General features: G+C 40.0%; 1 protein-coding gene across 1 annotated transcript in view; it reads right to left on the bottom strand.

Moving 5' to 3' along the window:
- The window catches only part of LOC124131494, a 29,087-nt gene extending 7,207 nt beyond the window's left edge, over positions 1-21,880 (bottom strand). Inside the window, exons 1-3 of the mRNA XM_046494781.2 lie at positions 21,276-21,880; positions 1,230-1,348; positions 38-280 (exon numbers count right to left, since the gene is read on the bottom strand). Coding sequence (XP_046350737.2) covers positions 38-280; positions 1,230-1,348; positions 21,276-21,586 — 673 coding nt within the window. The 5' untranslated portion in view covers positions 21,587-21,880. The remainder of the gene's footprint in view (positions 1-37; positions 281-1,229; positions 1,349-21,275) is intronic.
- Between the last annotated feature and the right edge of the window lie 4,735 nt (positions 21,881-26,615).

The raw sequence follows: 26,615 nt of genomic DNA, 5'->3' as shown, positions 1-26,615 counted from the left end.
TCAGAACCATATCCTATTCAGGAACAGAGAGTCTCACCTTGTTTGTGCCACATCCGCACAATGAATCCTAGACCGCCAACAAATGCCAGAGCAAGCTCAATAGAGTTCTCATATTTCTCAATCAATTGTAAAAGGTCTGTTTTCCTAACATCATCCTGAATCAATGTCTTCATATTCACAATCTTCCCGTTCTTGACTGTTGTCAGACGAGACCACATGAGGAGCAGACGTTCAACTTGCTTCCGGTCTGGCTGGGGCTCCTGCAATAATACCCACAGACCTGCGGAAAATCAAAAGATGTGCAATACAATCGGTGTTGTATCTCAAACATCGCACTTGTAAAATGTTGGGATATATGCTTGATAATTACAGAAGCAAGAAAGTCAAATGACGTACTCTATACCACTGAAGGCCTCGTTTATGCATGTGCAAAACAATTCAATCTTGTCATTAATGTGTCGACGAAGTGATATAGCATTTCATGAGCATGGCGTTGACAAACCAAGGACCCAATAATCAGTGCCCCGTTCCACGAAGCGAGCTTACCAGATGATCGTAACTCCCATACTTAATATAGGCTTACGACTGTCGTAGAACTAAGGTCGCTTTATGGAACGAGACCCTGGGTCGATCTGGGATTCAAACACCCGATCATCAGATTAAAGGGCGATGGTGTAGCCTGGCGGTTAAAGCGTTTCGCGGTTTCGGGTTCATTGATACCATGTGTGAAGCCAATTTCTCGTGTATCCCCCGCCGTGATATTGCTGGAATATTACTAGAAGCTAAAAACCATCTTCACTCACTCACTCGGATTACGACACGAAGAAGGGATAGCGAATTACGGCCCCGTGGGCGACTACAGGAACACCTGCCAGTATATCCATGCGTTATATTTCTAAACTGACTCAGTATCGTGTACGATCCGGGGTAGAATAGGTCTTCAGCAACCAATGCTTGCCGTAAAAGGCGACTATGCTTGTCGTAAGAGGCGACTTGCGGGTGGTCAGGCTCGCTGACTCGGTTGATGCATGTCATCGTATCCTAATTGCGTGGATCGATGCTCATGATGTCAATCACTGGATTGTCTGGTCGAGACTTGATTACAGTATTTACAGACCGCCGTAGCTGGAATATTGCTGAGTGCGGTGTTAAACAACAAACTAACAGTATCGTGTTCGCCGCTGTACCATGCACCCCACACTGACATGTCTCTCTGTCATGAGATGTACCTGGGTGATATTTCTTGTACCAGTGAAGCGTCTCCTGCCAACCGTCAGGCTTTTCGTCCATCAGGATGTTCAACGCCGTCTGACTCTTGTCGTTTGTTATCTGTGTATCGCACCCACACCTGGAAGCCCAGAAGTAATATAGAATGTGAAAAAGGGCGTCACTTTATAGACATACATTACAAAAGCTGGAAGAACTTGAAGACATAAAACTGTTTATATGTCACAACTTCATGTCATAACGCAACTTAATTGTTTGCAACGACGTCCCAAGGCCTTCACTCCACGGAGATGCATCAAGTTGCCATGTAACGTGTACAACCAATAAAGAAATTGTTATCCACGAAAAGTCTTTACACATTACAAAAGATATATCCTTGAAACTCTACACCAAATACTTAGATAATAACTAACGAACCACGAGGCATTACGGATTAACTGTCAGGAGTGAATGGGTGGCGTTAATCCCGAGCCTTTAGCGAGAAACGTACAATATTTGGTCACAAGGGGCAGATAACTCTAGTCTCAAGTCGGCTCTTCTATATATTACCTTAACATTTTAAGAGAGAAAATGAATATAAAACATGAATTGTCAACCCAACAGAGAAGCATCACTGAAAGCAGCCTAGTGTATTCGTGACAAATCTCACAGGGATGTCACTATTTGGGACAAATCATACTATGTACCCATATAGGGCGGTCACTATTTGGGACAAATCATACGATGTGCCCATAGGGCTGTCACTATTTGGCAACCAATGCTTGCCGTAAAAGGCGACTAACGGGATCGGGTGGTCAGGCTCGCTGACTTTGTTGATACATGTCATCGTATCCCAATTACATAGATCGATGCTCATGACGTAAATCACTGGATTGTCTGGTCCAGACTCGATTATTTTCAGACCGCCGTCATATAGCTGCAATATTGCTGAGTGCGGCGTAAAACAACAAACCAAAAGCAAAAGAAAGTATACACTTGGAAAATGAATTTGACAAAAACATTACAAACATTATCAAAACGTTACTAGGCTGACCTGTTGTGGGATACTCATTGTTTGGTACAGGTATCAAACACATCACCATCGAATAACCATTTCTTGTTTGTTATATTTTTTGCCACCCTCAAACATGGGTTTTGCCCGACAGTTTATCATATAGTTTATCTTATATGCTGAATAAATGGCACCAGTGTCAGTTTATCTTGAAATGTCCACCATTCCTAAATAATTTCAAAATTCTCGTCCTCGCCCTTTAATCAAACGAACTTTGATTCTGACGCGTTTTTATTCGTTAAGACGTGAAATGATTCATCACGAGGACGGACATGTGATATTATCTCGTGCTGCACAAGATGCAAGTCATGCAGCACAAGGAGCCCGTTCCCAAGATCCTTTGTACTCACTCTTTCATCAAATCTGATTTGTCATTCCTTATACGTTTATTGCCTTTGTACATTCAGGTCCACTGGGCTTATTCCGTTACCAACACAATACCCGGGTATCAATGAATTTTTTTTACGTTGAATATGTCTTGTAAACCACACACCGAGCGATCCCTCCCCATACAGTTCCACAACGTGACATCCGACATAAAGTTTAATAAGCCATTTAATACCAAGCAAAAGGTATATGAGGGCCACGACTGCCGCCAGTTTGTGTTATGTAATGTGATAGTCACGTGAATTAGTGAAACTAGTGAAACAGTTCCAATATGGATTCCTTCTAATGCTTGGCGAGATAACATGTGAGGTTCAGATTAGCCAAGTGTTGCTTGTCCTGTCTCAATAAACTTCACAGCGACTCATTGCAATGTTCTATTTTTTAATCAAAAACGTTTCTTCTGTGTAATTCCAGAATTTAAAATTGCATCTGGAATGTTTCCAAGAAAACCCGAACCCTAAAGTATGTACATAAGCGGTTTTATGGGTGAATATTTTGGTTTACTTCACACGGCTTCCGTTCTGATACTAATGAATGTTATAGTTTAGACTTCTTGGTGGCCTGCCCCATGCCTACATGGAGTATTATTTGCCTGTGTAACTTAATAAACAAATAAGCATGAAATACTCATATCCCCCGCCAATATGACATGTCCGATTGTGTGCAATGCTTTAGCTCCTGTGAACTATGTTCACTGGGCCTTTTTGTAAATGGCCTAATTGCAGCACTCAAAAAAGTTATTAATGGTGTTGTTTTGCCATCTGCAGTTAATGATAGAATATGTAACTGTATTTGTAATGAGTAGGGATGAGACATATGGACGAACAACTTCTTTATTACAATTAGGAGCGATGGTTCCGGTGTAGGTTCAAACACCGTTATCAAGCAAGTGAAGTACAGAGTATGGTTGACAAGAATATATACAGGATAGGAGGCAGTGTTTATACAGTTGAGTAGGTTTAAGATCAGTTACACTGTTGATTTGTAATGAGTTGTGTTTCTGCATGAATTTAGTCAGTGAATGCAACAACCGTGTCCATGACACTTTTGGAGGAACATACACACACGCAATGCAGAACTTGCCAACAAGAAAGGAAATGTATTCAGTACTGCGAGATGACATTATGTGCCAAGTTTGGTGAAGAAAATATGGTACGGTTTTCAAGATCTGCCCCGGAAACGAGGACTACCGCCATTTTCAGTCTAAGTCAAAGTCGTTGCCATGGAAACTCGAAAATCATATATGTTTTAAATCCCAACTATCAAAAGGCACCAGTTCACTACAAGACCTATCTATGTGCCAAGTTTGGTGAAATATGTTACGGTTTTCAAGATCTGCCCCGGAAACGAAATGTGACGGACGGATGGCCGGAAGGACGGACGGACGGCACCCATTCCTATATCCCCCTTCCACTTCGTGGCGGAGGATAATAATCGTAACCAAGTAAAACATTGCAGGTGGAATTTCATGCAAAATCGTTATTGTTTCAGACTTAAAAAGTAATGTCACATATAATTAAAGATGTATTGAATTTCCCTGACAGGATTCAGTGTAAGAATAGAGTCCAAGAGAAATAATGACTTCGGCGTAAAACAACAATCATTCACTCACTAATGTCCAAAATAGTTTAGAATCCATGTACTTTAGTTGCATGTTATGAATCAGTGAGTTGGGCTAACATCGATGTTAGAAGTAGCTATGTAATAGCTCGTTGTGTCCATCTTCCCGAGGCAAGGGAGTTACTGACTATTAAAGTCCAGTTTCGACTGGATTTTTAAAGTCAGTTAGTTCCCTTGCCTCGCGAAGATGGTTGTGTCAGGATAGATTCGGAATAAGACACAGCCCCTGCGTCAGCTCCGGGTTAACATAGGATCCAAGAAACCTATGCTGGTTCTAAGAGGCGACCAAATGGATCGAGTGGTCAGGCTCGCTGACTTGATGGATTGTGTGTCTTAGTACACCGATGGCACACAATATCGATCACTGGATTGTCTGGCCAAGACTCGATTATTAACAGACCGCTGAAGTACTGATCGATGTGGCGTTAAACAAGAAACACACTCACACAGAAAACACAAAGGGAAGCAGATCTCAGATGTATATACCTTTGGTAACACCCACGGCCACGGATGTCGTTCTGACAAACCAAGGATATCATAATCAAGGTGAATCTTGGCACCTGGTAACTAAGGGAGGCAACTGGTTCCTGCTAAAACAAACTTGAACATCGCGTTTTGGGAAAGCGGGCGTTCCAAATACAACGGAAGAATCCATTGTCATTTAAAGGGGACTGCTGTGGAGAGTACTTGCTGGACAATGAAGTGAATACAAAATCGACTGGCCCATGAACAAGACCTTCCACCCGATTATGCAGACACGCAGGTTCGATTGTCCGGTTGTGTGGTTTTTTTCACAAAGTTTGTTTAGCAAAGTTTGAGTGAATATGGCTTTACGCCGCTTTCATCTATATTCCAGTAATACCACGGAGGGGACACCAGAAACGGGCTTCAACCTCTGTACCCATGTAGGGAATGAAACCTGGTCTTAACCACTCTGCTACCCACCGCACCTTTTTTTTGACAAAGATCTACACGTATTATAAGACAAAAAGGCTTTTAAAAAAAAGGTCAGTCAAAAAGTAACCACAGCGAAACAGGGACCTTTATTCCCACTACGAACATAAATGTCGGACATATGTGTCCCTGCTTCTGAAATCGCTTCTGTGATTTCAATCCGCCGATTAGGTGAAATTGAAGACGGCTCGACGGTAACCGCGCATTTGAGATCAAAGGTGCTGGTTGCCTGACTGGATAAGAACAGGATCCCTTGAAAGGAGATTTGCAGTAATTGGCAATATGTAACAATACACATTGTTAGAGGGTGAACTTCACCTATTTCCCGTACTCTAAAACGACTCGGTGAACCTATTCATTAGAGTATGTAACGAGGTCAGGTTCTCCACACACGATAGGTCTACCCCGGCGTATATATTGGAGGTTACATTGACATTAGCATCGTTAGGCCACAACAACGATTACTGGTTTGAGATGCTGGAGAGGCTCATGACGGCGCTACAATCTTACTCTGGCCAAACAGTCAACTTCCTCTCTCCCTGGGGAGAACACAATCCAAGCTGCATGCTAGCCGCGGGACGGTTTGGCATTCCACATTAAGAAATGTGAAATGTACCATGCTTTTAAAGGATAACAAAAACCTTTGTTGGGATATAGAAAGCGGGGATGCAGGTGAAGGTTGTAAATAATCACTATCTGATTAATCCTCTATATCTCCAGGGCTCGCATTTCAGTAAACCTATACTTACCCCTGGATCCATTCCCAGGGTTCCCGGGGTTCCCGTGGTTCTCGCGAACTGAGGAGAGTTTCAAAACAGCCTCAATGTTGGGTTAGCGATATCAACAACATGGCGGCCAATCCCATTGACTATGACAGAATTTGCCTTACTTGGACTTTTATTAAAACATAAGAAGAAAACAGCGTTCTCACTATCCCCCGCCATGTTTGTTCATGTAGTAGTAAATAGAAATTATAAAAAGAGTCCTATAAGCCTTAAGAAGAGATAGGCACGATGGTCGCTTATGTCATCGGGGAAAAAATGATTCAGTGTGAAATTAATACGCACAAAAGGGCCCTTCTCTGGCAAAAATAACTCAGTCTTGATAAGTAGCTCTTAGATAAGCTAAAATTAAGTAGTTTTTGAGAAAACTTGCCCCCATTGAGGACACTGTGCACTAAGTAAAATAACATAGACCAAGGGCCGTAACTCTGTAAAAAAATCACTTACAGGGCCAATTTTTCGAACTCAGTCTTGACAAGTATCTCTTAGGTAAGCATGCAAACCTTCATTCATGTAACTTCAGTAGTTTCTGAGAAAACGTGTCCCTGTTTCACGCAGTATGCACTAAGTTGAAAATGCGGGACAAGCCAGGGCCATAACATTTCCTATTTCGGACTTAAATAGTTTGTCCCCTTTGAGAAGCGGAAGTGGCGGGGGATAATAATCAGCTCATGCTTGACGATGAAACTAAATAGAGGATAAATGGGGACCAGGTGGTGAGGTTTTGTGTATTGTATGTCAACTTACCCCCCGAAGGCGTGAGGACGTTATTCGCGTGTCAAGTCTTCAGTTCGCCATTATTTACAAGCAGTCGTGATATAGATGGCTACGGCGTCAAACAACAGTCACTCATTTATTAAAATAACAATAACCATGATTACAGTTTGCAGTTTAACATGTTTTCCGTACAACTTGCACATGAAACAAACTAGTTGTATAGGATGATGAATATGTTAAGAAATTACTTATATTTCTTTTTTTATATCCTTCAATACAATTTTTATAGTAGTGATCTCACCATGAACTGCACGATAAATGTAGATTGTATGTATTAATACTTTGTCACATTGGATGTTAAAAAGCATGTGGTGTATAATGGCTAAGATTCACCAGAACGAAATACCATATAATATGTGATATATAAACAATTTGTATTAGTTTTTTGGATAATAGCGTGTGCTAAGAGAAAAATTCTGAATATTTTTCGGGTTCAAAACAATAAATGTTGTTTTAAAAACAAATTGCCCGGAAAAAAGGTCCAAAATAACAAACTAATATTTTTGTTTCGGCCTTCCGTATATTTGGTTAATTACGCAGTGAATGGAATATTACTGAAAATACAGGTTACCGTGTTGTCATTGATATGTCATTAAGTTATAAACGCAATCGCAGTGTATATATAGAGAATCTCACCCGAGTGTCTTTTGATATCAAATATATCTACACAAGTGGATAAAAGTGGAAAAATTCCGAGGCTTGCCGATATTTTATTTATCATCCAACATCATTCTTCCAACTTTTTCAATTTGTAGACAATAATTAGCAGTGTCTTCAGTGTAAAAAGTACTGCTAACAGCTTCAGTAGCAGAGCCATTAGTGATGTCATTTGATTGTGACGTCATGGTAACCAGTGAAGTCCGAATGGTTTGCAAAGCATTGTGATGTAATTTCATTTCAGCGATATCTACAGTGTAGATATCGCTTGATCTCATCCAAGCGATATCTCCTGTGGAAGCCAGTTTTGGATAAATAAAGAATACTAAACGAGCTCCCGTTTAATACCAATTTTATGAAACGAGTGAATAGTTCTTGTATCTGACGAGCGAAAGCGAGTCAGATACCACAACTATTCACGAATTTCATAAAATTGGTTTTACACGGGGACGAGTTTAGTATTTTATTTATTACTTGTCACTTATAACATTTTTAGAATTATACTGTTGAGTGTGAATAGGCTGACACCTACACGATCCACGGCATAATCTAATTGAGTTTAACAGAATAATACTTCAAACACGTCAAAAGTTGAAACGTATGAATCTACTACCATACAACGACCCACCTTTAGAATTCAGGCTTCCGTTCCACAAAATTGTCGTAGGGCTAAGGCTATCACAACTCACATAATGTTAACTCAGACTAACGACTGTCGTTGCGCTAGAGTACGATCGCCTTGTGGAACGGGGCCTTGCACCGCAAAGTTTACAATCACGTCACAATACCCGATGACGAAACAATGCCATGTGACGTCAGCCTAGCAACAAGGTTGCTGGGGTCATCGAGTGTGCATAAACTCCTCTCAGTGATCTATCAACTCCACACACAATGTCGTTGAATAAGCCAAGGGATGTTCAGAGCTTTCAATATTTGTTCGTTAAACGTGTTCCGGGAGTACATAAGCACGCGTTTTGGTATTACACAATGTGTAATACAGCTGTATGTTTATTAAACGGGTGATCTCTTCACGGGCAAGTAATAAACATCATTATCAAGTGTTCACCCGAGTTACTTAGCCTTTCGCATGTGTTACCAAAGTAACGAACTTCGTAACTACTGACGTAAATTCGTCATATCTGTATTGTCTATTAACGGGGTCGCTGTATAATCCAGGACACATTCATTAATCTCCCGCTAAGACATGGCGCACCTTTGTCACGTGACCCATGCGATGATGTCAGTTCAACAATAGTCTTTTTCAGTTGTTTGTGAATAACTGCATTTCCTTTACTTATAGAAGGAAACATATCAATCAATTTCTGTACGGTGGTGCGGCTTTAATACCGTATTTCCACTATTATATGTCGGATCTCCAATACTCTTCGGCCTCTAATATTGACCCTTGGACATACGCAAAAACGAAAATAGAAGTCAGGTATCTTTATTTCGCCGGGTCCATCATTTATTAAATTAAAAATGATACCTATCACATTAACTTAGTCATGCAATGATTACCCCGTTTCACTTTATTTATCTCCACGTGTCTCTGGAAACGGAATGCCGACGGTACACAATTTTGGGGGATTCGGTAAGGTGGTAAGTTGCCACTGTGTCAGCACTAAACAGACTAGGCGCCGTGTTAACGGCTTCGACGAAATATGTATATACCAGGGGGTCTAATAGAGGAAATACGGTTCCTTGTGGTGCTGATCCTGTATTACACTTGCATCGCTGAAGTGAGTGAGTTGGGTTAATGTGATGTCGTTTTGAATAGTAAAACTGTCTCCAGGTTGAAAGTCAAATGTCATGATTATTTTTAATGTCATAAAAGAACATTTAAGTCCCTCCAATGAGTACCACATCAGTTATGCTATTCATTTGCAAAATTACCAGACAATATTTTTAAAAATAAAATCAGACTTATTCTTGCCGTGACAGGGCGCGACAGGGCGCGCATGGTTGTCACACACCACCGTAGTGCAGAGTTACCTCCCTTACATGCAGGCTCGGTGGACGTGGGTTCGAATCTTGTATTCGATGATGATTTGTGCTCTTTCAGCAGCAAACCGTTGTCGTGGGTTTCACCAAAGTGGTAAGGTCTACGGGTATCCTTTGTCACTCGAGTCTTCCCTCCCACATCAAGCTTACACGCACAGGATATCACCTTACGACGGAGTGAGTGAGTGAGTATGGTTTTACGCCGCTTTTAGCAATATTCCAGCAATATCACGGCGGGGTACACCAGAAATGGGCTTCACACATTGTACCCATGTCGGGAATCGAACCCGGGTCTTCGGCGTGACGATCGAACGCTTTAACCACTAGGCTACTAGGCTACCATTAGGCTACCCGACGGAACGCATATGTAATGTTCTGTTGAAGATGAGCAACATTTTGTCATTAACTGAGCTTTCGGTCACTATCATCATCAGCATTTATAATTTTATCATTTCAAGATTAAATAAAATATATTATATTACGAAAACCTTTGCAATGTATTAAACTATTTTTTTATATTTTAACTGTTATGTCATATGACGTGTAAAAGAGAAGATATAACCCCAAAATATTTTCAATATTTCATTTTCTATATTCTCTTTTTGTATATATCGTGATGCGTTATCTATTAATTGTGATCGTGGTTTATTCTCCCTGTAGTGTTTTATTGTACGATAAACAACCTCCATACGTCGTTTATTTCCTAACTATCTGTATCTGAACAGATCTATTTTACTGGAGATAAACACCATGTGGAGACGACGGTTGACGTGACTGGGTATGGAATATACAGAGGGCAACGATATACCAAGGCCTTATTTTGCCAGCAACCTTCACCTTGGACAATGCAAACATAACAACAAAACAAAACACGATGTCCGAGTATTGATAGGATCACGCATCCAGGGGAGGCTACTCTTGCAACCTTGACAATGCAGTGACCTGTGACGTGATGAGTATCTCTTACCGCGTCAGAGGGCATCATATAACGCATAAGGTTAAGTCGTTTTGTTCTATCCATGGGTGTTTAGTGGCAGCATCGCGTTATCTCACTGTAGCAATGCTGATGTGTAGTATGTTCAATGGCCCAGGCAAAGAACAGCTCTAATTTTCATTGGAAACTATGTTGTGTTAAGGGACAGGAGTTGTTTTGGGTCCCCATCATGCATTAAAAATGACTGCTTTTAGCTTATACCTTTGCAGTCTGTGTTCTCATACGTTTTATCGGATACGCGTACGTTATGTGTCCTGGGTGGAGGAAGGTGACGGAGTAACGTTTCCTGAAACAAAAACACTCTTTGCTGTGTCAAATAACGTGGAACGTATCTCCACATTGTGTGCATGAGTGAGTGAGTTCAACGGGTTAAACGCAGCTTTTAACAGTATTCCAATTACATCAAGGCTTGTCAGCTTAATATGGGAGGAAAGCCCGAAGTGATGCAGGTCTCAGACGTTTACCACTTCGGCGAAACCCACGAGGACGCTTATGGTGCTGACAAACCTAGAAACATAATCGGGGCGAACCGGGAATCGACCCCACAATCATAGGTTTCTGGCGTGCCCAAGGGACGCAACTCTGCACAGCGAATCGCGGCGCCCTAGACGCCTGGGTCACCCGTGCCTCCTTGTGTGCATGAACCGTGTACTTATGTGGAAGTGGTTTTTATTGTGATCATAAAAACAACTTTATTCCATGTATTATTACCATTTAATAATTCACTGATCTAGACTTTTTACAGATTTCTTTGCGTTCATTTGAACATCTCAGTTGTTACTTCTCAAAGGTACCATTTCAACTTATTGGTATGTTTTTTAACACAACTTTCTTTCCAAAAAGATGTGTACCATCCACAAAAAATTTAATAATAGTTCATTAAAAAAAATGTGTGTTCTGAACAGGGGACGATTCTCCTGCGATACAGTCCCGTCCGGTGGGCCCAAGTCGTTGGAACTCCACTCTGTCTCTCTGCAAATAAAAGCGACAGGCCCGTTTCCATAATCGTAAGAAATCTCCCCTCAAAGCAGAGTCCACTGTACGATTCTGACTGTATCATAAGCATGTGTTTATGAATCACTATGAAACTGTGATGACACCAGGTGTTCGCGAAAATGTGAGCGTATCCTTGTGGCACACCAAGGCAAGTCAATTGTTCACCTGAACAAAACACGGGAACATTTGGTACAAGTAAAAATAGGGAATTGCATCACTTGATTTGGAAACTACCTTACAACTTACAAAAGTAAAAAGCTGTACTAACGCCATGATTGATGTAACCGTGATCAAACAACTTTTTGAGCAAGAGTCGTACGACGTTCTTGGACATCTTCGTAGAAAGAGCATGTACGACTGTACGTCAAACTCATTCCTATATAGTTCACCAGATAAAGATCACATTGACTTGGTAAGATGTGTCAGGACCCGTGAAGATCCGGGGTAGAATATTCGGTCACAAGGGGTAGATAACTCTAGTCTCAAGTCGGCTGTTCTATATATTACCTTAACATTTTAAGAGAGAAAATGAATATAAAACATGAATTGACAACCCAACAGAGAAGCATCACTGAAAGCAGCCTAGCGTATTCGTGACAAATCTCACAGGGCTGTCACTATTTGGGACAAATCATACTATGTACCCATATAGGGATGTTACTATTTGGGACAAATCATACGATGTGCCCATAGGGCTGTCGCTATTTGGCAACCCATGCTTGCCGTAAAAGGCGACTATGCTTGTCGTAAAAGGCGACTAACGGGATATGGTGGTCAGGCTCGCTGACTTGGTTGATACATGTCATCGATCCCAATTACGTGGAGCGATGCTCATCATGTCAATCACTGGATTGTCTGGTCCAGACTCGATTATTTTACAGACCGCCGTCATATAGCTGGAATATTGCTGAGTGCGGCGTTAAACAACAACAACAAAAAAGATGTGTCAGGTTCGCATGTAGCAGTACATACATCAATATCTTAATACCAGATCCTGGTGTACACAAAAACCTGGTTGGATGAATCATGAAAATACGTCAGGCAATTGTACAATGTTTCCTCTAGATTCAGGTCAACAGGATACACGAAGCACACACATGAAAAACTGTCCCACCTTCCCTACACTTGATGTAATTGATGGTCTTCCGGTATTTTTGTACTTTCAGGAGACAGGTTAGGAACGTGTTTTCATGCCAAGAATCTACAACCAGGATCCCCGCGCTTATTGCATATACATATATTAGATAATCATCCTCTATTAACTCGTGTTCTGTATCCACATTCTATTTTGAATAAATACCCTGAACGATTCAAATATCACGCGGCTAAAAATAGTTGTTAAATCAAATTAATCTTACTAGCGAAAGAAATTCTGTGCGAGATAGATGCGATGAAGGCGGCGTCGTCACTTTCGGAACAATGCTTTGGTGGCGTATTTATCATAATAGTATGCGCATCTAATACACTGGATACTCGCAGATGACGCTTGCCTTGAATAAACGTCAAGGAATATACTCGCAGATGACGCTTGCCTTGAATAAACGTAAAGGAACATACTCGCAGATGACGCTTGTCTTGAAAAAATGTAAAGGAATATACGCAAGCATTGAATAAAGGCATATTCAAAAGTAAACTTATTTTCGAAACAAAATTGAAAAAATAATAATACAAACACCTACTCTTGAAGCTAAAAATGCATGCCTCGTATGAACGCCGTCTGTGAGGACCTCCGAAGTCCACAAATGTCCATCGATTATTAAAGGTTTTTCTGTATAGTGGCTGGATGGCCAGCACGTGTTTCACCTATCATCATATACTATATGATATATATAGACACAAATCATTACAAAATACATGAACAAATTAAATAAATTTCTAATTTGACATAACAATGCGGCCATTGCTTAATTTTAGGACCGGTAGTCAAGCAAAGCCTCTCCTAGTTCGTGACTTGCAACCTGTTCATTTCATCAGTTGACCACGTGATTGTCTCTTCACTGATTTCCTTATAATAATAGAAACTCTACCAAGCTATCATTTTCAAATATAGGTTGCTTGTTACGACAATGCAACATTGCCATCAACCACGTGATGACATGCAGGTGATACCCGTTGCTAATGTGAAGATGATTTTATTATTAAAAGAATAGAAACTACAATCATTGTGGGTGTTATCAATGAGGACATGCAAAATGATACAATTTTAACCGTAAATCTAATGCTAGCTTTGAAGAGTTTTATGACAATTGAAACATTTTCGCCATTGTGTTGCTAAGCCTCCTCTTTTAGACTGATACCCGGGCTATATACATTAGTATGCGAGAAATTTTGGAGATAACTACGTAATGAATCACACGAACGTTATCCTTGTGTCTGCTTATATATGGTCATAATATGACGTCTTTACGCAGCCATGTATTGATTTTCAGTTGGACTGACGGAGGAAAGTGTCCCGAACAACCACGAGTGTCTAAGCTCATTCACGCAACCACTTGAGACAAGTGACTGAAGCTGTTTTGAACTATGTGAAGATATCTGCATGAATTTGTCCATAAGACTATACAAGCGAATCACAGCGACTGCACAGCGAATCGCGGCGCCTTAGACGACTGGCTCACCCGTGCCCCCCTATTAGTCTATATAAAGTACGTGATTATGAAAATCATAGCGCTACGGAGGCTTAGTGAAATATGAACACGGGTACATACTTCTGTCTGGTCCGGACTGTACATAGGCTAAAGGGGTTACAAGGCTCCCATAGCATAACCTTATGACACGCGGTGATTGGAACTGGTGCCCCAGTTGTCTAAGGCACCCAAATTCGCTGTGCAGTTGCCTCCCTTAGTATTGCCAGTATCCGCTTTTCAAGGGTTCGAAGTCGGGATACGCCTTGATTATTATCCTTGGTTTATCAGCGATATACCCGTGGGTTTCACCAAGTGTTTGTCTAAGACCTTGTCTAAGACCTGCATCAATTTGGGCTTTGCCCCCATGCCGTGATATAACTGAAATACTTCAAACTCACTCACTCACTCTATCACGTTCATGTAATGACGCCTATCCCTCCGGGGACGCACTCTAATACCTAATAGTCTTACACAATCACCAAGTCGCCAAGAAAAGAATGTTTTAAATACACTTATTGTGAAAATGCTTCTGTAAAAAATCTGAATGTAAAATTCCGGCTTCACATGAAGTAGTTGACGATCCAGGTTAATCCGTCAACGTCTAGTGTGAAAAGAGCCGTCGTGCTTCCCAAGTATGAATGGTCCGGGTCCAACCGGGGTTGACATGCAGCGTAACAACAAGGGAGTGTATTGGCATAACACAGACATACACGATAACAAATAAAGCAGGGAACCTAAAACAGCGAGTTAAATGTCTTGTAAAACGTTTTTGTCCTGGGGCAGGCCGTGCCTATCTAGGGTCATCTTCCCATTGTCCCAGGGTGGGCTGTGTCTTGCAGTAACAGGAAATACTACCACGCACCAAGACACACATGAATAGAGACAGTGTTAACATCGGACGCAAGACTTGACCCAGGTGACGCACAGTTGACGTAAGGGAATAATATATCTTATAAATTTATATCAAACAGCGGATGAATATTGTTAAACTCTCACATAACACCATATAAATGTGTATTGTTAAAATGAATCATTGTTTGAAGCGGAAGTCATTCATATTCCGTAGGTTGTATTGATGTTCAAGGTGCGCCTTTTGCTATACTTAACTCATACAACCTTGCGTTATCACATGAAAGCGGTCATTGTTTTAACAATGGTGACAAACTGTTTTGATAGAATCGAGCATTTTGATACATGCTGTGAAAGCCCTGATTAAGTACAACCATGCCAGTCTTCTGTAGTTATCAAAAGGTATCTTATAATCTGCATCACTTCTGTCTATTCATTAACTTCCTTGTGGGGATCCCGGGCTAGCTAGACTCCTAGTACCCCATGTTTGACATGCTCGGTAATTTAAGGGAAAGACTTGTTTTTTGAATGGTTTGAATCACATTAGCCAGGACTGTCAGCTGACGAGCCTAATCTGAGTCTGTAAGGTTTGGGAATAAGCGCTGGGTCAGCTACTGCTAGCGGCTTCTTCACTTTTATACAGATGGATAGCATGAGCCGTAATTCCCGTCCCTTCTCGTCTAAGATATGAGTGAGTATGGTTTTACGCCACTTTTAGCAAAATTCCAGCAATATCACGGCGGGGGTCACCGGGAATGGGCTTCACACATTGTATACATGTCTGGAATCGAACCCGGGTCTTCGGCGTGACGAGCGAACGCTTAAACCACAAGGCTACCCGACCACCCGTCAAAGATATGAAAGGAATAACGGCCGGGCATCTAGTAAGGGCCTGCTTCTAATATTGAAAAATGGGCTGAAGTAACATTGACCTGGCCTCTAATATGTATAGGGTATGAAAGAAGGTGAAGTTAAAAGGACCGCGCCCCTAATATGCATAGGGTATGACAGAATCTGAAGTTAAAAGGACTGTGCCCCTAATATGTATAGGGTATGACAGAATCTGAAGTAAAAAGGACTGTGCCCCTAATATGTATAGGGTATGAAAGTGACCTGGTCAAAAGGTCTGTGCCAACTAATATGTATAGGGTATGACAGAATCTGAAGTTAAAAGGACTGTGCCCCTAATATGTATAGGGTAGGAAAGAAGCTGGAGTTAAAAGGGCGGGACCTCTAAAATGCATAGGGTATGGAAGTGATCTGAAGTTAAAAAGAGCCGTTCTTAATAAATAAAATGCCTCATTTTTCACCTTGCCGTGTTGAAACCAGTACGAATCATACTCACTAAACTGAGTTACAGAGCCAGTGAGGACATTTTATTTAATTTTTTACATTTGCAGTAAATCGAATATAAACACAATTCCTCCTTATATACAAATCTTGTTCCCAGTGTGCACTTACAAATACGGACCATGAACAGTTAGCTTACCAAACAACCTCTTCAATTCATCATCATCCATCATATTTTGAGGCTTGCTTGTCAATATGCATGTGCTCCGCTTAACAAAGACGCTTTATCTCCACATTTGATGAACGATCATATCTTGCTCTGTATGTCTGCCTCGCTGCAGGCGGGTGGGGTCGCCGAGAGGTATTTTAGTCTTTTCTGACAAAGGCTGTTTGTTCCGACGAGTAACACCGCCCCTACACAAGCGACGCTTTGTCCTCGATATACTCCAACCGGGTTCATAACTAACACAATCCAATCGGGTAACATTAAAACACAGCGCTGGAGCCATGTGTTGTGTATTGGTCATATATTGTATGTTGCATCCACCCCTAAAGCCATAACTCGAACCCATAGCGACGAATAATGTTGTTCTTTGCACGACCCTCAAGAATATAATGTCTACATGCATAATAATAAGGAGTATTTCAACTGTTCTGAAAATGCGAAGTCTGCATTTTTACGACCCTCAAGAATATAATGTCTACATGCATAATAATAAGGAGTATTTCAACTGTTCTGTAAATGCGAAGTCTGCATTTTTAAAAATAAACACGCATGGTCGCTCGCCTATTTCATTCTCCCCCGCTGCTCAAGTATTCAAAGCCGATGAAGCATAAGTGTTTTTAAAAAAAGTAACAATGGTCGTATATTTAACGTCTTTGACATAATTGTCCGCTGACGTGTCAACAGTCGTTAAGTGTTCATCACCTGTAGCGATGCTGCTTGTATAGTGCTGGAGTCTAATGAGTTCGCCCATAGTGAAGAGTATCTACTGTGTACGTTACAGACACAAGGTGTTAGACGACGTCGCCATGTCTGTTTCGAAATAACAGTTTACACACGTTCAACATTTGCTTCAGGTGTGTTTACTTATTTCAATAAGATCGTGGTGAAAATGTTTTCACTTCAAGAAAATGCAAAATCGAAGGGTATCATAATGAGAGGCGATGCGTTCTCGCAAACAGTTCAAGATGTGATTTGTACAAATAGTGTAAAAACGTATTACAACCTGAAAAAATATATTAACATACACATACACAGACACATACATGTATTCCAAATTGAAATATGAAAATTCCATGTAAAAATCAACAAGAATATGCTTATTAAAAGCGACAACACCCTTTCCATAATCATAAGAAATATCTGCTCAACAATGAATTTGAGGTTATGTTTTACTGCAGTTTTACTGCAGTGACTTGACCAAATCGTTGTTGATATTCTGTGGGTTAACGATTGTTCGTGTATTTTTTTTTAATTAAGGTGAGGTGAAATGGGGTTTAACGTCGCGTCCAAGATTATTGCACTTATATAGCGACGTGCATGCACGTGTATGTATGTGTGTGTGGCTGCTTGTACTAGTCCGGACTGATGCCGATTTATAGTGCTAGCTCACTGAGATACCATGCCGCAGTTTAACATGAATACCCCACTCAGACACAGTATACTGACTCCGAGCCGACCAGTCCTTGTTTTAGCCCCTTAATGCCGAGCGCCAGACAGGGTAACAACAAGTACCATCTTTTAACGTCTTTTGGTATGACGCGGTCGGTGATCGAACCCCGGACCTTCCGCTCTCCGGGCGGACGCTCTACCACTAGACCACGGAGGCGGTCCTCTTAATTAAGTGAGGAAAATATGGTAACGTAGAAATATATAAATAAAGGCGACAAACCCTTTCCAGAATCATAAGAAACCCATTGTGTGATTCCGACCGTATCACAAGCATGCGATTACGAGTCACTATCATAGAGTTATGACACTGGGTGTTCACGAAAAGGGGAGCATCTAATTACCCACCGGTGGCACCCTGTGATAGGAAAATATAAATGACATGGACCCAGTATCCTGAGCGGTCTTAGCACTACGATTATCGTACGCCAACACTAAAGAATAGGAGTTAATACCGCCTTAACGCTAAATTCGCTTTGTGGAACTGGGCCCCATAGGTAAATTGTTCTACAACACAATGCTTGACTTGACACTTTGAAACTGATATTTACATAGCATTAACGCTTGTAGAGAATGTGCAGTCAACTTGAAGTTCGTTATTCGCATAAATAATATTTTGATTAAAATTGGGTTCAGAGTAACTGACTATTCGTTAAATACATCTTTGTCATGTCCGAATTGGGTGTTTGTAATAATTTGCATAGGCCCAAGGGAGTAAAACAAACGTCTTTCATACGTGTTTTAAGGAATAGAACTCACTGTTGACCGAACATTCAACGTTGACGATGCACCCAGCACTGAATTATTACAAACATTGTACACAACTAATGAAAGGGCCGAAATGTCATTTGTAGCATTTCAGTGATGTCAGTTCACTTTGGTGCACTATATATCAACACCAAATGAAATAGAGACTTTTATGCTTTTGTTTACATGCGTGCATTGTTTGTCTGGTTCCGTTAACTGTCTTTAAACCGCGGCTTATGGTTAAAACCTCTGAATTGAAGAAATGGTGTTTGAATTACAGAAGAATTGAAGGAATGACGTTAAATGACAAGAATTGAAGGAATGGTGTTACATGACAGAAGAATTGAAGGAATGGATGTAACAGGTGACTTAACAGGTGGTCAGGTTCATTGAAAGTGCTTAAATACCCAGATTACAGGGATCGTAGTTCATGATATCAATCACTGGATTGTCTGGTCTAGAGTATGTTTTGAGGTAACTTTCCCGAAATTTGATATTTCTCTTTAGTATCAATTCCCATGTTGTCTTTTTGCCGCTGCCTATACCTAGGTAATATAGACTCTGTCTCTCTCATGTTGTATTATGCCCCGGCGGAGGATGAAATGTGTGGACTCATATTAGAATCTACCTGTAGTAGGCAATTATACACAGTTGCCAGAATAAATAGAGCGAATCTGTGTCTGGAGACTGAATATGTTATGCCGAAGAATGAATAATGTATTTAGTGGCATACATTTAGGATGTGCATCACGCACAACGATCAACACACTGAATTTGATACAGCACGTCCATCACGGTTTTTAATTTCAAATACTTATTTAAGTTCATCAGTCCGCGGAATCGGATTACGATGCATGTAAGTGTTTGGGTTATGATAAAACCAGAATCTACTTGTGTCTAAAGTAGATGCAGGCTCGTTGATGCATGTCATTCATCCCAGTTGCGTGGATCGATGCTTATGATATTAATCACTGGATTGTCTGGTCCAGACTCGATTATTTACAGACCGCCGTCATATACTAGTAGCTGGAATATTGCTGAGTGAAGCGTTAAACAACAAACCAACAAACTAAAGTAGATGACAGAGGGATGCTAAGTGAGTGATTGAGAGTGTCGGCTGTTTTCATCACATCACGTCTTCATCTTCATCTTCATCTAGGTACACAAAGATTGTTCATTATACCCACGAAGGAAATCGAACCTCATTTTGTGAATTATAAGAAGCAAATAATCCGCTCTAGATGTTTTTCTTTGAAAATCTTAAATATAGTGCGGTATAGGTGGGCTAGAAATGGACCCATACATGCTTTGTAATGGTTTCGAATTTTTGAAAAATTAAATGTAAAACCAATTTAAAACATAATTCCAATTCTGCCTAGCAATGTGTGTGCTCTTTACACAAATCATGGCGAAATATCTCGTTATTTCTCCAAAGACATATTCACCAGTTTCAGAGAGTCAGACAATTTGATGTGCGACTCTTTCTTAATCCCCATATCAATCAATCGGCTTCATGTTTCCCTTGTTGTGACAAGCGGTTTTCTTGTGTACGCAGTTAGAATTGTATCTGTCCGTAAATCCACATAATCCATGTCATAATAATTATTCTTAATGTTCAGTTGTGAATATCTTGACGGGATCACAGTTCCTTTTGTTTGTGGATTTTTGCTTTTGCTAATAGTTCGTTGTTACATAACCCCGTGAGGTATCCGTGTTAGAATTGGCCCCGATCAACCCATGCTGTTCGTAACAGGCGACGAAATCGATGGTAATTAGACTCGGTGATTTGGCTGATTGAATGTCTTCGCTTCCCAATTGCATAGATCGATGGCAGTAACCGGATTGTCTGATCCAGACTCGATATTTACAGACTGCTGTCATCAAGATGCACATAAAAAACTAAAAAAAGATAATATAATTAATACAAATTAGTTTTTAGCGCTACACTAAACCTCGGCTGGTATTTGAAAGATTCTCTTGTTGAATAAGTTGAAACCTATTTAGTCTAAAAACTTTGTCAATAAATCTACCTGCTTCGTGCATAAATCGATTTCCCTAAATTGTTGATCAGAACTGCTGAAATACTTATGTTCGTTACTATGGCAACGTACTTCCTTGATATCCTCGTGAGGCCCCGAGGATGTCACGTGTTACATGTTTTTTATCGAGGGTGAGACTTACCCCAAGGGTTTACGATCCATGGACGACATATTTTGGTGGTGACGCATTTCAATACTGTGTCACGCGCTCTGAATATTCGAGTATCAAAGTTAAAGTTACATATGCTTGACAATAAAGCAAAACGCTTGACAAGTCAATTTGAATACCATCAAAGTCTTGCGTATATGTGTTGTTTATCGATACTTTGTTATATTATATTCAAAATATAACCTTTAATTGTAAGACTTTGTGACGGATCCGTTTCACCTCACCTGTAAGGCTCTGTGCCTTATATTGACAGTCAAAGGCCACAGGTGTGTAAACTTCATCCGATGAATAAATGCAAGTCTGCAGGTCTGAGTAAATCTCCCTTTTTGAGTACAAGCAGAGATGGGTCCTAGCCAATTACGTAGTGAACACGAATACACTTTTTTCACGTCCTCAACAATATAGACATCTCAAAAAGGTTTTCCAGATGACTTACCTCAGCAGCATCTGCATAATCCTGAACGCTCCTTTTTTTCTAACGACTTTATGCAGGGCAGTTTCCCCAGCATTGTCCTGGAGATCCACATCAACATCCTTGCATGCCAGCATATACAAGACAACACACACGTCTGGGTCTGTGAAACGTTCCGCATGACTAACAATATGGTGAAGTAGGCCCCCACCCGTCTCGCTGTCCCGAGTGTTGGGAGACTTGCCGCTCTTCAGGTAGTCGTACATCCCCTTAATAACTGCATCCTTGTTTCCAGTCGCTATCAGTTTATATACCTTGGTCTTCTTCAAGTTCATTATGATCAACGTGAAATAGCGTGTGTTGTTTTCTTGTTGCGTCGTCTGTTGTGGAGCAGCGGTCCTGACAGCTGCCTGTTATACTACCTGCAGAGCTTTCCAGTTATTGACCTGGGGACACCATGACCTAACTTCAACTCAAACCTGTCACTCTTCGGTCGCCTTCGGCACTTTCCGGAAATATGTTCAACGGTGACACTTCCACGGTAAAATCCCAGCCAAGGCTTGTAATGTGTTTTGTTGACTCTCCTGATCTTACCTATAGCATCCGGTACGAACGTAGAACATAAGATGAACGCGCCAGTGCGTGATCACAATACATCATACCAAATTAGCTGCTTTAGAATTTTTTCCGTAATCGTCATCGTGTGTAATTATGTAGTATCAGCGGCGAGATCTCGCACCACGCTATATATAAACCACCGGACAAAAGAGCGCGTACACCCATATTTGAAGGTGGCTTAAATGAATTTTATTTTAAAATGGTTATACGATGGGGATGTATGTGATACGGGTATCATAGATGATATTACATGCATCATATCAATGAAGATTTCACAACAGGTGACGTTCACATGACGTCTCACGGAGATTGGGATCACAATTTCACAGTATGCAGTACTGAGCAGAGTGAAGTGTGAATTTCCAAGTGTACTGTATACTTTCTGCTACCCGGCAGTTGTGGAATTTTTTATTTTACATTTTAGGGGGTTAAAAATAATTGTCTGCATGTTGAATGTCCCCAGAAATGTGTTGTGAAATATATGCCCCACTTCTCCTTTCGGAGAAATTAACTAAAATATATTGAACCAGTGAACGAAATATTATTCTGCGATCGTGTGCACGTTCGACCCGGGCCTTTCTTCTTCCTGTAAAATGTTTACAATCCGAATAGACATGAGTGTAGTGCTTTACTGTTATCTGCGCGTGCTAGCTTCAGTTGGGAAACCACTTATAGGCTATAAAAGGCACTTACATCCATAAATACTATATGGATCAAAGAGCCGAGTTTAACATGTGTCAAGTTGCTTCTTGATATACTTGTGAAAAAAAGCGTTCCTTCCTCGACCTCTTTTTTTTTTTTATATAATAAAAAAAATTCCTTTAGCTACTTCTCACCCGAGAAACCTTGTTTATGCAGCCGTTATCGTCGCTTTGAGAGTCGAGGTCTGGGCTTTGAAATCTCGTGCTGGGTCAGGGAAGCAGTAAAAACACAAACTTGTATTTTCTTTTGTTGGAGATCCTATTACCACTTGACATTGTCGTGATGGTGATTTGTGTCTGGTAAACACTCTCATCATCTATCTTAAGATAATAAACGTGTTCTTGTCAACTGAGGAACACAAGAAACCGTACCACTCAGTTGATAATAACATATGTTTGATTTTCAATTAAAAATATCTTATGTGAGCGATATCATATCCAAAGAATGAACTATACTGTCGCTTAGTCAGCACCAAAACATGTCTATATGGTTTTATTTTCAAAAATATAATTTGATTTAAAAGGGTTGTGTGTTTTTTTAAAATCGCATAAAACGCAACTGCTGATTGGTATCTAATACATCTTGACCTTTAAAAAGATTTGCCTTTTTTTCGGCACAAATGTACAACATTTCAAACATGGTAGGGGGCATGTGGTTACACATTTCATTGAACATATATATTTTTTTACAAAGAATTACCCAGCCACAGATTACTTCTTACTGTTGCAGGAGAGAGAGATGGTTAAAAGACATAATCAATTGTAACAACAGTTCTTTCAATTTTCAATAACATACCAAAACTCTCTATTCTTTCTTTTGCCCCTCAGTTTATAATATAATGATGAAATATTTTATTTATGTGAAAATATGAAATCACTGTATCACCTGTACTATATATCATGTTATTTCTCTCGATTATAAAAAGACTCTCTGTCGGAACAACTTTAAGTCTACCTCAATGACATTGTGGTTTCATTAGGAACATACTTTAACATTCTCGCCAAATAGCACCCCCCAAAAGCACACCCCCAGCCCAACAACGGCCAACCACCTTAATCATAACATATGAGGTCTTCTTTTAAACGTTCGCTCGTCACGCCGAAGACCCGGGTTCGATTACCGACATGGGTACAATGTGTGAAGCCCATTTCTGGTGTCCCCCGCCGTGATATTGCTGTAATATTGCTAAAAGCTGCGTAAAACCATACTCACTCACTCACTCACTTCTTTTACAACGAGTGACTAATATGCAAATATATGCGTAAATGTGTTGTGTACAATGTGTATTTTAGTCAACCTGGATATAAGAAAAATCTACTGGTAATTCCTGGGCATGTATTTACAACGTTCCTCAAGCGTGGCTTAATATTGTAACCGTGGATTATTAACATGGATTAAAATGGATATCGCGAGTTAACATGGCCGTCTTGGATAACATGGACATTGTGGATTAATATGGATTTCGTGGGTTAAAATGGACATTGTGGATTAATATGGATTTCGTGGGTTAACATTGACATAGTGGATTAAAAGGAATACCGTAGATTAATATGGATATCGTGGATTAGCATTGACATAGTGGATCAAAAGGAACAACGTAGATTAATATGGATATCGTGGATTAACATAGACATAGTGGATTAAAAAGAACATCGTAGATTAATATGGATATCGTGGATTAACATTGACAAAGTGGATTAAAAGGAACATCGTAGATTAATATGGATATCGTGGATTAACATTGACATAGTTGATTAAAAAGAACATCGTAGATTAATATGGAAAGCGTGGATTAACATTGACATAGCGGATTAAAAGGAACATCGTAGATTAATATGGATATCGTGGATTCACATAGACATAGTGGATTAAAAAGAACATCGTAGATTAATATTGATGTCGTGGATTAACATTGACAAAGTGGATTAAAAGGAACATCGTAGATTAATATGGATATCGTGGATTAACATTGACATAGTTCATTAAAAAGAACATCGTAGATTAATATGGATATCGTGGATTAACATTGAGAGAGTGGATTAAAAGCAACACTGCAGATTAATATGGAAAGCGTGGATTAACATTGACATAGTGGATTAAAAGGAACATCGTAGATTCATATGGATATCGTGGATTCACATTGACATAGTGGATTAAAAAGAACATCGTAGATTAATATGGATGTCGTGGATTAACATTGACATAGTGGATTAAAAAGAACATCGTAGATTAAAATGGATGTCGTGGATTAACATTGACATAGTGGATTAAAAGGAACATCGTAGATTAATATGGAAAGCGTAGATTAACATTGACATAGTGGATTTAAAGGAACATCGTAGATTAATATGGAAAGCGTGGATTAACACTGACATAGTGGATTAAAAGGAGCATCGTAGATTGATATGGATATCGTGGATTAACCTGGATATCCCGGAGAAAGGTAGTGGGTATAAAGCCGGCCAAGTATTGCGGTGGGTGACTAGATGATGAGGGAGACAATTCCCTCATACATCAATAATAAGGATCTGGATCGGAGGCAACATGTATGAATACGCCGCGTTGATCGTAAATCTGTTCCAAAGAAAATATTTCGAAATAAACTGGCGGACAAACGAAAGTATACACCAATGTTTGATGGTTGCTAAAAATATAACAAACACGAAATTGTTATTTGATGGTGAAGAATTTGATAGTAACCGGTATCATTGTGTTTTGTGTTTTCAGTCTTTTGATAACGTTTGAATTTATTTGGTCAAATCCGGTTTTTAGGTCATTTCTTTCTTTCGCCCAGCAGTTTTAAAGCTTTAGAGCTTAGTTAATTTACAAAAACGAAAACTGTTCTACAGATAATCAGAGACATTCGTTATCTGTCCCAGGGATCCGTTATGTATTGAATGTGTTTTATACTTGATATTCAGTTTTATACTGGATATGCTATACACTACTTTCTACAGATAATCAGAGACATTCGTTATCTGTCCTAGGGATGTGTTATGTATTGAATGTGTTTTATACTTGATATTCAGTTTTATACTGGATATGCTATGCACTACTTTCTACAGATAATCAGAGACAGCCGTTATCTGTCCCAGGGATCCGTTATGTATTGAATGTGTTTTATACTTGATATTCAGTTTTATACTGGATATGCTTTTCACTACTTTCTACAGATAATCAGAGACAGCCGTTATCTGTCCCAGGGATCCGTTATGTATTGAATGTGTTTTATACTTGATATTCAGTTTTATACTGGATATGCTATGCACTACTTTCTACAGATAATCAGAGACAGCCGTTATCTGTCCCAGGGATCCGTTATGTATTGAATGTGTTTTATACTTGATATTCAGTTTTATACTGGATATGCTATACACTACTTTCTACAGATAATCAGAGACAGCCGTTATCTGTCCCAGGGATCCGTTATGTATTGAATGTGTTTTATACTTGATATTCAGTTTTATACTGGATATGCTATACACTACTTTCTACAGATAATCAGAGACAGCCGTTATCTGTCCCAGGGATCCGTTATGTATTGAATGTGTTTTATACTTGATATTCAGTTTTATACTGGATATGCTATACACTACTTTCTACAGATAATCAGAGACAGCCGTTATCTGTCCCAGGGATCCGTTATGTATTGAATGTGTTTTATACTTCATATTCAGTTTTATACTGGATATGCTACACACTACTTTCTACAGATAATCAGAGACAGCCGTTATCTGTCCCAGGGATCCGTTATGTGATGAATGTATTTTATACTAGATATTCAGTTTTATACTGGATATGCTCTACACTACATGTGCTATACACTGAATACGGGTTTCACTACATATGATATTTACCGAATCTGTTATACACTGGATATGCCGCACACCCGATGAGATATGTTTTTAATTACTTGACTTCGGATATATTTTACATTTTTAATACTTAGAACTTTCAGTTCCCTCCAACCATTGCCTTCATTTATCTACCTTTCCGCGAGTTGCATTTCTTTGGCGTACCAGCATCCCTTGGTCGGGGTTCGAA

This window comes from Haliotis rufescens, unplaced genomic scaffold (assembly GCF_023055435.1).
Source record: "Haliotis rufescens isolate VD_foot unplaced genomic scaffold, xgHalRufe1.0.p SCAF_1, whole genome shotgun sequence".
Taxonomy (NCBI): domain Eukaryota; kingdom Metazoa; phylum Mollusca; class Gastropoda; order Lepetellida; family Haliotidae; genus Haliotis; species Haliotis rufescens.
The sequence above is the reverse complement of the archived record's forward strand: the minus strand, read 5'-3'. Positions and strand labels throughout refer to the sequence as shown.